This window comes from Notolabrus celidotus, chromosome 9, assembly GCF_009762535.1.
Source record: "Notolabrus celidotus isolate fNotCel1 chromosome 9, fNotCel1.pri, whole genome shotgun sequence".
NCBI lineage: Eukaryota > Metazoa > Chordata > Actinopteri > Labriformes > Labridae > Notolabrus > Notolabrus celidotus.
In genome coordinates this window covers 34531358-34547385 of record NC_048280.1, presented here as the reverse complement: position 1 = coordinate 34547385, position 16028 = coordinate 34531358, and the positions used below count along the sequence as shown (strand labels likewise).

The 16028-nt window shown below is 43.6% G+C and overlaps 1 protein-coding gene across 1 annotated transcript in view; it reads right to left on the bottom strand.

The window, feature by feature from the left end:
* Window positions 1–15521, bottom strand: part of LOC117818637 (multiple epidermal growth factor-like domains protein 9) — a 55094-nt gene extending 39573 nt beyond the window's left edge. Inside the window, exons 1-2 of the mRNA XM_034691588.1 lie at window positions 14828–15521; window positions 7183–7387 (exon numbers count right to left, since the gene is read on the bottom strand). Coding sequence (XP_034547479.1) covers window positions 7183–7387; window positions 14828–15386 — 764 coding nt within the window. The 5' untranslated portion in view covers window positions 15387–15521. The remainder of the gene's footprint in view (window positions 1–7182; window positions 7388–14827) is intronic.
* Window positions 15522–16028: the final 507 nt, after the last annotated feature.

Genomic DNA, 16028 nt, shown 5'->3' with positions numbered 1-16028 from the left:
TAAAGAGCTGATGGAGTGAAATCCCAAAGAGAGAGGTCTCCTCTGAACAGACATTAGAGAGCATGTGAGCCGATGGCTTTTAATAAACTGCAGCTCAAGAACAAGCTGACACTGGAGGCTGTTGGAGGCTATCAATGCTGCTGCTATCCAGTGCAGTGTAGCCTTTTTACACAGTGATCTCACATTAAATCCATGTCGACTCTTTATCATTGGCATTTCATTTGACATCTTGACATTTAAATGATGTCAGAAGACAAACAGATCACTCCACCTCTAGAGAAGTCTCTTGTTGGTTATAGATAGATGTAAAGCTGCCATTTTATTTTATATCTTATTTTATTCCTTCTTCTATTAATATCTAACTTTCTCACATACTGTTTATAAGAGCTCTGTAATTCCTGAGTTTCTCTCCCCGGGATAAATAAGGTACACTATATTACCAAAAGTATTCGCTCACCTGCCTTGACTCACATATGAACTTAAGTGCCATCCCATTCCTAACCCATAGGGTTCAATATGATGTCGGTCCACCTTTTGCAGCTATTACAGCTTCAACTCTTCTGGGAAGGCTGTCCACAAGGTTGAGGAGTGTGTTTATAGGAATTTTTGACCATTCTTCCAAAAGCGCATTGGTGAGGTCACACACTGATGTTGGTCGAGAAGGCCTGGCTCTCAGTCTCCGCTCTAATTCATCCCAAAGGTGTTCTATCGGGTTCAGGTCAGGACTCTGTGCAGGCCAGTCAAGTTCATCCACACCAGACTCTGTCATCCATGTCTTTATGGACCTTGCTGTGTGCACTGGTGCACAGTCATGTTGGAAGAGGAAGGGGCCCGCTCCAAACTGTTCCCACAAAGTTGGGAGCATGGAATTGTCCAAAATGGTTTGGTATCCTGAGGCATTCAAAGTTCGAACTAAGGGGCCAAGCCCAGCTCCTGAAAAACAACCCCACACCATAATTCCTCCTCCACCAAATTTCACACTTGGCACAATGCAGTCCGAAATGTACCGTTCTCCTGGCAACCTCCAAACCCAGACTTGTCCATCAGATTGCCAGATGGAAAAGCGTGATTCATCACTCCAGAGAACGCGTCTCCACTGCTCTATGGTCCAGTGGCGGCGTGCTTTACACCACTGCATCCGATGCTTTGCATTGCACTTGGTGATGTATGGCTTGGATGCAGCTGCTCGGCCATGGAAACCCATTCCATGAAGCTCACTGCGTACTGTACTTGGGCTAATCTGAAGGCCACATGAAGTTTGGAGCTCTGTAGCAATTGACTGTGCAGAAAGTCGGCGACCTCTTTGCACTATGCGCCTCAACATCCGCTGACCCCTCTCCGTCAGTTTACATGGCCTACCACTTCGTGGCTGAGTTGCTGTTGTTCCCAAACTCTTCCATTTTCTTATAATAAAGCTGACAGTTGACTGTGGAATATTTAGGAGCGAGGAAATTTCACGACTGGATTTGTTGCACAGGTGGCATCCTATGACAGTTCCACGCTGGAATTCACTGAGCTCCTGAGAGCGGCCCATTCTTTCACAGACTAAAAACAGTCTGCATGCCTAGGTGCTTGATTTTATACACCTGTGGCCAGGCCAAGTGATTAGGACACCTGATTCTGATCATTTGGATGGGTGAGCGAATACTTTTGGTAATATAGTGTATTTCTGATTCTGATTCTGAAATCAGGTATTTGAGGCTCCAACACTCAAAGAAAAGTCCTAAAGGAACCAAGCCAGACGACACCAGCCTGAGCACTTTACTATCCCTGTGTCATCATGGTTAATCTTGTCCTCCACTCGTAGGATAAGAAGCTCCAGGACCTTGATGTCTCTCCAGTTTGTTATCATTGAAGTGTTTTCTAGGTTAGCTGCTGAGTTCTCCCTCTGTATGCTCAAATGTTGCACTTCATGGTGTCGGCCTGATGAATGCAGATTGTTGATGAGGGAATAAGGTATGAAGGGTGGAGATGAAGGAAACATAATGTCATAAATGTCCTCATTAGTGAGCTAAAAAGAGGTATATCTTACAAATTTTAACTTGAGAAACAGTGTAAAAAGAAAAAGTTAGGATTCTATAAGAGGTTAAGTGCAAGAAAAAGGTTCCAGGTACGATTAAAGTCATCTATAAGGCCCCACAAACACAAGATGACCCGTCTCTGTCATCATCCTGCAGGACGATGGCAGATACACCTGCTGCACTAAAGCTCCAGTGACTGTATGAAACTCACTGCACTGTTTATTCCGTTTTCACTGTCACTTCAGAGGACACAACTAAAGCCCTGACAGGCTCTATCCGGGCTTCATTGCTCATTACTTAATGGGAAAGAAACCTAAAGCAGCATGCCGGGGGGCAGGAAAGCTGGCTAATCTGTAGAACTCACAGTGATAAGCTCCTGAGGGGGGTGGGCTAGGCTAGCAGGGCTAGCAGCGAGCAGGCCAGGCTCAGACTGTCTGAGAAGGGCTGAATTAGGTGTGTTACTATGAGAAAGCAGAAAGCCCTGAAATAACCCTCCAGCATGCACCTTCACCTACATCCCAAAGAGCTCGAGACGCAGCACTTTACACAGAAAAGACATATTGTTTCCAGCACAGGACTTCACCTTTTACGACTCAGCTTATGTAAGCTTGAACGGTCGGTGACGTATTTTTTTTTTAGAGCATGACAACACAAATCCTCCACACGCTGCTGAAAAGCAGCAGCAGCATTCCTTTTCATGGTTAGAGGCAGAAAGTACAGCCGCTATTTTTACCACGTTCCTAACCCACACACACGCAGCCTCCTTTCCAAGTCGCAGCTCTTGTGACTTGTGGAGAAGCTGCATGGAAGGTCTGCTGTGTGTTCTCTGGCTCTGAGTTTGACGGCTGAGCAGGGTCTGAACATTTTGCAGCCTTCTGGGAGGTCTGCATGAAAACGGCCCCGAGTTAATGAACGGAGAATGATTCTGCAGGGTCGTGGAGTTTTGATGAAGAATAATCCAGAACATCTGAGTCCAAAAACATCTTGACTCAGTCTGATGAGATAACAAACTCTAATTCACTGCAGACGCTCTGTTTAGTATCACTTCAGCAACTCAGGATAGTGCTCCTTTAAAAAGCTTGGTACACCTCACACCATCAGAGGACGTACCTGAGTATCTCTTTGAAAGTCAACACATCAGCTCTTATTTACTCACACTGAGGAGGAGCAGTCAGTGTTGGTGTGCTTTGGACCAATCCTGCACATGCATGCAAACCCGTCCAATCCCATGTCTGTTTATGCAAATAGAAACCACCCTCACCTGGTGCCGTGAGCTGACAACTAACAATAGTGAGCTCAGCTTTTATGGGGGTCTAAACTGAACCACAGACTAAAACCTGAGTATAGAAACATATTTCTTCATCTCTGCTCGGCTGCCGAGCATCTTTATCATCTCTGTGTTATCTCACGTGTCAGCAAATGCGTGTTTAGCCAGCGTGCTGCTAATAATATCCCTGAAGAGTACACTCTGTCATTCTTTTATCCTCTGTGACAAATAGTGTTTGTATTTGATGTCTAATCAGATTGAAAGTTAGTGGAAGGTCATCAGAGTTCATGTGTTCTGGACAAGGTATAAATTCAACACATTACTTAATATCTGTAATGACTCGAGATCATCAACCTACAGCATCCAAACAAATACAAAAAGTGTTGCAGGTATTGTTATGAATGTTTTGTAATTTCCAGAAACTTCAAATACACCCATCCCACACAACTCATCTTTGTGTCAAATGTTTGTCCCTGCACGACCCACAAAACCAACAAGCTAGCTCGCATTATGACTCATCACTGTGTGTGCTTTTAAGATTCTCATCTACCCCACCCAAGCTTTCTGTTTTTAAAAGACCAAATATAAGGCAGCAATTGCATCAGAAGTTTAATTTGTTCATGAAAAAGTCTTGGTGAGCAGTTTCTTGATTCGAATACCACAAGAATAAAAGTCCAGAAATCCCTCTGTTTTGGTCTCCTCCATCTCCTGTGAGAAATATCTTGCTCTTTGGATGTTAAAGGCTCTAAAGCTGCATCTAGTGCTTGGCAGGTGTTGTCAAGAGGGTTTATCAGAGCTTTTACAAGAGCAACAAGCTAGCTCGCAGTTATGACTCATCCCTGTGTGTGCTTTAAATATTGTCATACTGAGCATCATTAGCCAGTCCCTCCAGGATTTCGCAGGATTTTTTTATGATTGTTGCGACCCAAAAAGCCTGATTTTGCGACAGCTTTTTGGAAAATTGCAGTGAAAGTTGCAATTTTTTTTGTTGTTGTTGTCCCCCAATAACATCTCAGGGGCAAGTAAATACGCTAAATTACAGTTGTTTTTAGAAAACGTTCTTGATGTGGCCACTGACTGTATTTTGATTCTCTTGATTCACAGAAAAATGCCATGAAAGGACTGTATTGCACATTTACGACGGTCCCTGAATGCACCTCCCAGTGACGGAGGCACTTGACAGTCAGTTCACGCACTCTGAAATTAATCTGCATCTTTGATGACTAGGAGTTGATCAAAACTTACTGAATGTGTCTGATGTTTCACCAAACTAGAATAAATCAAGCTGTAGATGCAGAGCTTTTTACAGTGAGAGCGGCAACAAGGTCAAACATCAAATAGTAAACAGACGTCCCCCGGTTGTGTCTTTGTCACTAACACACACCGGGGGTAAAAATCCTCAATGAAGATGAGACAGATGCATGGAGATAAGGAGAGCTGGTTCATAAAGCACACCTGCTGCAGGTAGAGACCAAGCTAACACTGAGCCCCTCAATCTATAAATAACAACGTTGTCATGGTCACTTGTCCTGCCTGCTGTCCCCTCTCTTCACCCGTTCTCTGTGCGTGTTTTGTTGTTGAAAAGTGCCGATCAAGTGAGGACTTACGTTTATGTTCCTAGGAAGTGAAATTGATGACAAAACCGATGACGTACAGGGGCTGAGATTAAGGTAATTGGTCAAAGTTGCGGTGATTGTATAAAATTGCAAGGCCGCCAAAAATCGTGCTGATTGGTTGAATTTGCGTTGATAGTTGCGATCGCGAAATCACAACTTCCTGGAGGGACTGATTAGTTTCTGTTTACACCAACCAACATCCCCCTGTTTTTAAAAGACCAAATATATGGCAGCAATTGCATCAGAAGTTTAATTTGTTCATGAAAAAGTCTTGGTGAGCAGTTTCTTGATTCTAACACCACAAGAATGAAAGTCCAAAATTCACTCCGTTTTGGTCTCCTCCATCTCCTGTGAGAAATATCTTGCTCTTTGGACGCTGAATCCTCTGCTAGGCTCAAAAGCTGCACCTAGTGCTTGGAAGATGGTGTAAATAGTGTTTATCATAGCTTATACAAGACCAACAAGCTAACACGCAGTTATGACTCATCACTGTGTGTGTTTTTAAGATTCTCATCACCCCCTCCCAAGCTTTCTGTTTTTAAAAGACCAAATTTAAGGAAGCAATAACAAGGGAAACTGTCGTGGTGAGCAGTTTCCTTTAATATCACAAGAATAAAAGTCCAGAATTCACTCCGTTTTGGTTTCCTCCATCTCCTGTGAGAAATATCTTGCTCATTGGACGTTGAAGGCTCAAAAGCTGCAACTGGTGCTTGGCAGGTGGTGTAAAGGGGTTTTTGTCAGAGCTTTTACAAGAGCAACAAGCTAGCTCGCAGTTATGACTCATCACTGTGTGTGTTTTAAATATTGTCATACTGAGTATGATTTGCTTCTGTTTACAACAAACATCATCCCCCTGTTTTTAAAAGATCAAATATAAGGCAGCAATTGCATTAGAAGTTTAATTTGTTCATGAAAAAGTCGTGATGAGCAGTTTCCTGATTGTAACACCACAAGAATGAAAGTCCAAAATTCACTCCGTTTTGGTCTCCTCCATCTTCTTTGAGAAATATCTTGCTCTGTGGACGCTGAAGGCTCAAAATGTGCAGCTGGTGCTTGGCAGGTGGTGTAAAAGCTGCATCTGGTGCTTTTCAGGTGGTGTAAAGAGGGTTTATCTGAGCTTTTACAAGACCAGCAAGCTAGCTTGCAGTTATGACTCATCACTGTGTGTTTTTTCAGTTTCTCATCATCACAACCATCCCCTCTAATGCTTTCTGTTTTTAGAAGACCAAATATAAGGAGGCAATAACAAGTTTAACTCGTTCATGAAAACGTCTTGGAGAGCAGTTTTTTTTATTTTTAGCACCACAAGAATAAAAGTCCAAAATTCACTCCGTTTTGGTCTCCTCCATCTCCTGTGAGAAATATCTTGCTTTTATCAGAGCTTTTACAAGACCAACAAGCTAGCTCGCAGTTAAGACTCATCACTGTGTGTGTTTTTAAGATTACCATCATCTTGACCACGTACTCTCAAGCTTTCTTTTTTTAAAATACCAAATATAAGGACGCAATAACAAGTGAAAAAGTCTTGGTGAGTAGTTTCCTGATTTTAACACCACAGGAATTGAAGTCCAAAATTCACTCTGTTTTGGTCTCCTCCGTCTCCTGTGAGAAATATCTTGCTCTTTGGATGTTAAAGGCTCAAATGCTGCGTCCGGTGCTTGGCAGGTGGTGTAAAGAGGGTTTATCAGAGCTTTTATGTTATAAAACAGTTGCTCCTGGAAAAAAAAAGGAGTTTGATAATAGCTGAGATTGAACCGAGGAGTTTAGTGGCAGGCTGTACGACCAAATAATGAGCTTATGAGGCTCTTAAACCTTTAGAAAGCTGATGGAAACTGCATGATTAGGCACTGATTACTCTCTGTGGATTCATCAGTATTCACAACTCCATCATTTGACATGACTCACTTTGTGCAATGCTCATATAACTGCCTCAGTGGGTCCAACAGAAGGACTGTGAAGCTGCAGCCAGGACGGGGAGTGAATTTATACACTGAAAAAATGTTGGAATGAGTGTGCTATAGTCCAAATAAAAAAGACATACGAGTAAACCTCCAATAAACAAATTAACACGATCCTTCTCATGAAGCAGAGCAGTCACTGATCGCTTCTGCAGTTTTAACCCTTTCCTGTAGTTTAGTTTCAGACATGTTAGTTTCATGGGAACACAAATGCAACTCCATTAACACTTCCCCAAAACAGCCGAGCAGAGATCACTTCCTCCGCAGGAACCACAGGGTGAAAACCAGACAGCAGAACGAGAGAGAGAGCGCGGCCTCACCTGTCACAGAGGGGGTTCACTGCACCGTAGGAGTCGCAGGCGCAGGGCAGGCAGCCGCTGGTCCCGTTGGTGAAGTATCCCTCCTCGCAGTCCTCACACTGCAGCCCCGTGTAGCCTGACAAACACGAGCACTGACCGGTGTTCTGGTCACACTCGTCCGGGTCCAGAATCCCCTCGCTACCACTGCTGCAGTTACAAAGACCCTCTGAGGGAAAGAAAGGAACAGTCAGTCACAATATCTTCACTTTGCTTTATTAGTGAGACGAGTTCATGGACAGACATTTCATGCAATCAAGAATAAGAAAACTCATCTGCCTTTCAGATATAAATGCAGCTGAAAGAGCTTTAAAAAGGAGAAGAGACTACATGAAGATAAAAGTAGAGATAAAGTTCACAGACTCGATTCAGTCGATTATAAAACGCCAATCAACCAATTAAAAATCTTCATTCTTCAAATGTTAACCACCACGTACCTGTCAAAGACAATTCCTCGGACAATAAACTCTGAAGCATTAATATTTAATAAACACTTACTCCACCAAAGTGTTTGAGAGACGACTTCAAGTGAGCTCCATCACAGCTGTGTCTGCAGACGACTGAGTGAAGGCGCTGCATTGATTATCATAAACACAGACTGTTATGTCTGGTCGGCTCAGTACAGTACCAACAACATTTCCCCTTTTCAGATGAAGCCACAGAGACTTCTTTCTGACCGACTGGTTCCTCTTTTGGGAACTTCAGGGGACCATCACAAGCCGTTTCCCTGCAGAGAGGTGTGGATGATACGGAACCAAGTCCAGTCAAGTGTATCAACCTCATTTAATGGAGATAAAGACGGACGTAGCTCCATAAGATGTAGACATTTCAGTAAATAAGTTGCACTTGTCGTCGAAGTGAAACTGCAGAACAGACAATGAGTGTCGTACTGTTTAGACATTTAGATTCAGTCTTAGAGTCTCAGGGCTTTGACTTTAAGGTCTGCAAAATCCAAACAGGGAAACTCTGACTTAGTAAAGCAGATGACAATGTTTGAACGTCTACCTTCATCACGTGACCACAGACTGTATAAATAATGGACGTAGTATCCGTGATGTCACCCATCTGTTTCTGAAGCGCTGTTTTGAAGCCAATAGTCGGCGGCAGCCATATTGGAAATGCTGAACTCAACCAAGCTTAGTGTGAGGTAAAGAGGCGGGGTTTAAGTCTCCTAGCTAACAGCTATGTGTTCCCGCCTGTCAATCAAGACAGTCATGTCCTTATTTGGGCAAAACCGGTAATCTTAACATCTTCTGAAAAGTTGTGTTAGAAAAAAATTCAACGCCCGTACAGTGTGTGCCAATCGAGAAGTGAGTTATCCAGACTACACTCGTCTTTTGAACCAGGCTGTAAACATGTTTATTTCTGCTGAAGAGATTGTCTTTTTTTAATTGGTGTGTATGTGGTTTCTGGTACTTCCGGAGCCAGCCTCAAGTGGATCCTCGATGAACTCCAGTTTTTAACACTAATATGACTCCCGCCGACGATTGGCTTCAAAACAGGGCTTCAGTAACAGATGGGTGTTCATGGATACTACGTCCATTACTTATGCAGCCTATGTGTTTTTACTGCTCTTCATGACTGTGTCAGTTTGTTGTGAGAGGAAGAGACCTCCGTTCATTGAACCCTGAACAATGAACGCAAACATCTTATTGAGACTCACCATATACAGCCTGATTTAAACTTCTGCGTCGAATCGATGACATAGCCTACACCGGAGGTCCCCATAGCCCCCGTACCTACACAGAGACCTACACCAAGCGGCAACCTCCGGTCTAAAAATACTGTCCAATGCAGAAGTCTTAAAAACTGCAGTTCATCAAGGATCCACTTGAGGCTGGCTCCGGAAGTACCGGAAGTCACATACACATGAATGGGAAAAAGACGATCTTTACAGCAGAAATAAACATGTTTACAGCCTGGTACAAAGACCAGTGTAGTCTGGATAGCTAATTGCTCGATGTCCTCTCACTGTGAGGGGGGTTGAATTTTTTTCTAACGCGGCAATTTTGAAGATATTGAGATTACTAGTCTTCCAATGAGAGACACAGCTGCCTGTTGGAACACTGCAGCTGTTGGCTGGGAGGCTCAAACTCTACCTCTTTACGTCACACTGGCTCCACAGAAGCAATATGGCTGCCGCCGACGATTGGTCTCAAAACAGCGCTTCAGAAACAGATGGGTGACGTCACGGATACTACGTCCATATTTTTTACAGTCTATGGCCTACGCAGGTAACAGACGTGAACCTCCTCCAAAATGTAACTACCCGTCAAATCAACGCGGACCTCAAGCCCTGTGATTGTTCAGCTCGGCGGCTTTCTATTGCCTGCATTTACAGCACTTCCGGGAACCCCGCTCATCGGCCATGTATGTCATCTCCTCCTCTCTATTCTTCATGTAATCATGTCTGTATGATAAACAGCAACATGTATCAGCTGTAGATTAACAGAACACGCTCTGAATCTCTGTGGAAAAGGAAACAGAGATCGTAGCGGGGCCGGAAGCAGGCGACGGCTATCAGAGAGACCACACTGCCCTCAAGCGTTTCGGCTGAGAATTGCTGAGCGACACAGACACATCGACGCACAAGTATATGGTGCTCATGCCTGCCTTGACCACTGCTGTGTAGGGGAGACGCAGAAGTATAAATCAGCCTTTAGCATATAAAGCCTGATTTCTACTTCTGCGTCTAATGGACGGCGTAGCCTACACCGGAGGTCCGTATAGCCCCCGTACCTACACGGAGGCCTACTAATCAATCAATCAATAAATCAATCAATCTTTATTTGTATAGCACCAAATCACAACAAATGTTATCTCATGACTCTTTTACAAACAGAGCAGGTCTAGACCACTCTATGTCAAATTATGAACAGAGACCCAACACCAAGACAGGATAAGACTCAGTCTGACCCCACCTTAATCCACCATGAGCATTGCACCTCACAGTATTTAGCTAGTTACAGTGGAGAGGACAAACTTCTATTTAACAGGCAGAAACCTCAGGCAGAACCAGACTCATGTTAGACAGCCATCATGCCTCGACTGAGTTGGGTGTAATGTAACTACCCGTTGAATCGGCGCAGTCCTCAAGCCCTTTGATTGGTCTGCTCGGGGGCTTTGGATTGCCTGCGTAGAAGTATAAACCACCCTTAAATATTTACAGCCTGTGTTTCCAGTTAGCTTCATCAATGCTCTTAAAAATGCCATCATATCTGTTTTATATGCAACCATAACTCACACTGTATTTGATTAATTCACCTAAAGAAGATTTATGTCAGTGTACACAAAGACTGTAAACCTGTTAAAAGTGAGTCGTTCTGCATTAAAGGCGTTTGTGCAGTTCACACTAGTGCACCAAGGATATAATGACACACATATGGATGACCCTGCACAGAGTGCTGATCTATTATTCATCTGATCTCAGGTTAGGTGTGGCATGTGACGACTGAATGCCTGCCTCTAGGTCTCCATTTGGTGCTGAACAGGCGAACAAAGAGACGGTGGAGATAGAGAGGTGAGATTAAAACGTAAAGGTTTTCAGTGAGTGTGTCTCAGGTTGAGCTAACAGTCAGATAAAGTGGAAAAGACAGCTGAATTTTAATGTTCCTCTGCCCCGGCGTCCCACTCAGATTATGCTCTCCTTCCACTGTTGCTTAGTTTTTTTATGTAACTAAGAAAGGCCCGTGGTTATGCAAGCCTGTGGAGCGTACTGTCAGCCTCTTCGCTACAGTAAAAGGCCACTGAAGAGGAAGTGTCGACCCTGATCACGCATGAGAATGTGTGAGATCCACTGAACGCTTTCCACCTCACACACACTGCAGCTCATTGTTAAAAGCAGGCGTCCTCTAGGTGTGTGGAAGAGGGGCCATGTGTGTGAGATTGTGTGTGGGGGGGGATCTGTGCGGCCACACCACAGGTTTGATGAAGATCGGACTGGACCCGCGTTTAGCCGAGAGAAAAGGGCAAAAAGAGTTCATCTCTCTGCTATCGCTCTGACTGCTGTAAAAGTGGCGTGACAGCGTGGCTGGTATTCAGACACGGGGCAGCAGCAGGCTGTTCAGGACATGTCTCGTCTCAAAGCTCCTCTCACGCCTAATTCACCTGTCTGAGCTTCTGGAGAGAGAAAACAGACGCAGTGACAAACAACTACTCGCTTTCAATTCATGTCCGAGCATCGAAACGGCTTCATCAGTTTTCAGATCAGACTGGAAAAGAAGGAGCCGAGAGGAGGTGAGAACACCCCCCCCCTCCCCCTCCCCGCCCTGTCAGAGAATGTGTACGAGGAGATGATGTGAGGCGTTAACTCAGGTGACGCCCTTTGTTGTTGACGTGATATTATCTTGTCAGAGACCTTTAGGCTACAACAATGACGAGCTCACGCCGAAGTTCCTGAATTAACTTTTGAAAAGGAACGCAGAGACTTTAGAGTATGACCTAAAACAAGGACACACGCTTTGACTCTGACGTCCAAATGAATGACAAAAACATCTGGTTTAAAATGGAAACTACGGAAACATAAACACGACGCCATTTTAGCTGGATTCCTCTGGATCGGGTCCACGTTACAAATCCACGAGTCATGACTTTTACATTGTTTTTGTTACAATTCCTTCTCATGTGGTTACAGAAAGAGAGCCGAGGTTAATTCAGACTGCAGGGATTGAATAGACATGTTCACGTTGCCCTAATGACCCTCCGTACATCTGCAATCATGAGATAATACTTCATGATATTTAATGAAGGAGGTGCAACACAGATTTTGAGTATCTTTGAATGGTTGCTATGTTCAAGATGTCGGACCCTTCTTCCCCTTCTCTCTCTTCGTTTTCGGTGAAAGAGAGGAAACTGCAGATATTCTTTAAGCGGCGTCTTTGTGTCCCTCAGACATAATCTGACACACCAGACAAAGAGGAGCGGCTCATAGCAGAGACGCTGGAGACGATCAACGTGTCAGAATCTTGGAGAAGATGGAAAAAGTAGAAACACGATCTTTCTGTATTTTTTTAATAGTGATGTTTTAGCGTCTTATACGTATTTATATATAAACTGGTGAATCTCTGAGGATGTGCTCAGGTTTCATCACTAAGGATCCCAAGACGGTTCAAACAAGACGCCAAACGTTTCTTTCTGAGCCGATGTAGTAATGAACCGAACCACTCTCAGAAAAATCCGTCCAGACTCAGTTGGCCCTTTAACCCTCCTATTATCCTTGGGGTCAATTGGACCCCATTCAATGTTTAACGTCTCTAATTTAATGATGAACATCATTTGTTTGGCTTCATATTTCATTACTTTTCCTAATTTGATGGGAACAACTGGGATTATATATAATTAAAATGTTGATATCTTCCAATTTCATGTGAAATAAATTACTAGAGATAGCCTGATATGTTTTTGTTCAGGGCCGATACTGATACTGATTATTAGTAGTCAAGGAGGCCGATAACTGATATTTGGAGCCATTATTCATTCGCAGTAAAAGGGGAAATATTGGCGTCAAAATGTTGAATAATACAAACTCCAACACTTAACTTTGTTTAAATGGCTTTAAGCATATGTTTATTAAACAGCTGTTCAGATATGCAACATGTTAAAGGTTTTTTTATCTTAGACAACAGACATCTTTGTTTTAAAATTCCAACACAAAGTGCAGGGAGCTCTCAGGCTCAGCAGCATGTCTTATAAAGTTAAATGAAAACTTGGTCTAATAAACAGCTCCCTAAAGTTTTCTAGAGTAAATCAAGTTTTCCAAAATGTCAATCTTTCACTTATCTTTGTTTTATGGAGATATTTCAGTTTTAAATTGATCTCTTATCGGTGCCGATAATCGGCCCGGACAATAATCTGTCTATCCCTAAAAATAACGCATCGGTGTTCCTTGGGGTCAATTTGACCCCAGGCTGTTTTAGCTGCATATAACATGAGAAAAATACAGAAGGAGCAAGTTGGGGTTCAGTGTCTTGCCCGAGGACACTTCTGCATGTGACTGCAGGAGCTGGGATCGAACCACCAACCTTTAGATTGAGATATAATATTTCCAGCCACCATGTCTCTGAAGACATTCAATGATGAGTCCTGTGTCATACGTTCTGATAACATAGAAACAAGGCAGGGCCGATGAGAGCATGATAAACTCACAACAGTTTGATGTTCTGTTTTATAATAAAGTCCTTCTGAATGCTTTAAATTGTGTTTATGCTTAAATATGTTTTATTTAAAGAGCTGTTTAGGTAGTCAACAAAGAAACATACACCTGGGTAACATCAGTTTCTGGAGGTTTAAATTGCCGGGGGTCAAATTGACCCCAAGGACAAAATGTGTTAGTCAATTTGAGGGTAACAGGAGGGTTAATGCACGCATTAGAGCGTTGTGAGTACAATCAGAGGCCCTGCAGCCTCAGATCTGTTTATGAGCACATTGAAACAGCCAGTTTGATTAGCTCCTCTAATCCCCTCCTCCCTCCTTTCACTGAGGTTAATGCTGCCTGTAAGGTGGCACAGAGCACTGAGAACAAAGGGTCAATGTAAGAAACATGACAGGACCCCCGGTGTGAAGAGCCAATATCAGTCAGAATATGAAATAAAATCTGCTCTGTGTTATGTTCTGGCTTCGGGGCAGAAGAACAGAAGAAGAGCCAGACTGGGGCAGGTACGGCCGGGGAAACAAAAAGAACTGATGGATGAAAACAGGGAATAAAATCTGAAAATGTGTGAAGTGGCTTTTTCATTTTCACTTCTCACATTTTCTTTCTAAGTAAAGAAACAATGACAAAGCAGGAACCTTGCTCTGGTGTGCTCTGATAACCACATCCCCCAGCACACTCCCCCCCACCCACCCATTGAGGACCCGCTCTGGATGACATCCTCCAGCCTGTGCTGCTGTACTGGGATGGAGAACAACACATCCACATGGATACTGGTGTGTGTGTGTGAGGTGTGTGTGAGAGGAGGGGCTCCACCGTCATTGCTCATTCATAGCTTGCTTGGCCTGCCTGGCCATTTTGGTTGCATGGCCTTGTTCTGTGCATGCCATGCAAACAACAATAGAGGGGACGAAGCAGCTATTTTAGCAGCTTCTTGTAATTTCCTGTGAGTATCAAACATGCCTGCTTTGGCACAAAGGGGATCACGGGTCTGATGTGCACTGATGGATTGGATAAATTGACTGAACAACAAGAGGATCAACCTCACACCCCCTCACAGCCCCCCTCCTCTTTTTTTTCCAGCCCACAGTAAGAGTGGCATCCTTTTAAAAAAAAAAAAAAAAGGCCTCCTGAATATGATTGAGGGCGAAACGCACGGTGGAAACGCTGCGTAAAAGGAATATAATTCCTCAGATTAGGCTTTGTAGCTTCCTGATTCATGCAGGGGTGCACCATGCAATCTGAGGGGTCTGCCCATTGTTGCAATCTGGTTTATTCGGTCTCTGCGTCAAAACCACCGTGCGACCACCCTGCTCCTTCTCCATCAGACATGGATGTTTTTCACCCGAACATGAGTGATCGATCCCTGAATCCCATGCATTCATGTTTTTTGCATGATTTAATTGCACAAATTCTCAATCTGACGTAATTTCCACTGCACCTGGAGTGCAAAGTACTCACCTTGACTATTCTCTATTGAGGTAACAGATGTGCCAATGTTATCTGCAGCCCAGGCATCGTTTGCAGTGCGCTGGGACACCATGGACACCATGGTCTGCAGAGTCTTCTCCGGAGTAAACAGTGGGGTCTGAACATCGGTGGATCTTTTGCTCGTTAATCTGGAAATCGGCGCTGTTATCTGATCTGTAGAGGCCGAGATTAATCCAGTATCCTGGGTGGTGGTGGTAGTGGTCACCCTGGCCGTGGTAGTTGGAGGCTGGAAGGTGGTTGCAGGTTTAGAATTAGGGCTTGTTGTAGTGGAGGTGGTGCTCGGGCCGGCTGTAACAAAAGCAGGCGCCGGTGTGAGTCCACCTAAAGGCCCGAGAGAGGAGCTGCTCTCGGGCAGAGGCATGTCGGTGTGCAGGGTCTCCCAGGTGTCGGAGGCTGAGCCGGGCTTCCTGGAGATAGGCGACGCATCGTAGGGGATGATGCGAGGTGCGGCTTCAGAAAATCCAACATATATATAGAAAATAACCAGCAGACCCGGAGATATGTACATCATTAAGGATGTTAGCCTCATGTTCTCTTTCAGCTCTCCATGTAAGCCCCAGTACTGGTCTCTCTCAGACCGTTCCCTGAATGGACGCGTACTCCACCATTGATGCTGCTGTTTGTTGCCCTATGAACCACAGGCAACACTTCACCTGCGCTGCAACCTACCATGCTCCGCCCCCTCTGAGTGACGTAGACATCAGCCAATAGGAAGACAGCTGCCAAGCGCTCTCCTCGTCGCTGATTGGCCGGCTGCTGAAACACCCTATGAGACAATATTTAGTAAATCATTTCATGTCCTCTCTCCTCTGAAAACAATCAAAACATAATCATTTCCATTCATAAATCAATGACACATCTATCAAAGGAGAAATATTGTTTTTATCTAACCCTCCTGTTATGTTCGTTTCTCTGGAACAGCAATCATGTATGCTTGAACACAAGGAATTTGACTTCGTGAACTGTGCTCTCTTTGTACAAAGGCATAATAATAAGACATAAAAATACAAATATAATATAAATATGATATTAATATTAATAATAATAATAATAATATTAATAATAATAATAATAATAATAATAATGATAATAATGATAATAATAATAATGATGATAATAATAATAATAATAATAATAATAATAATAATAATAATAATAATAATAATAATAA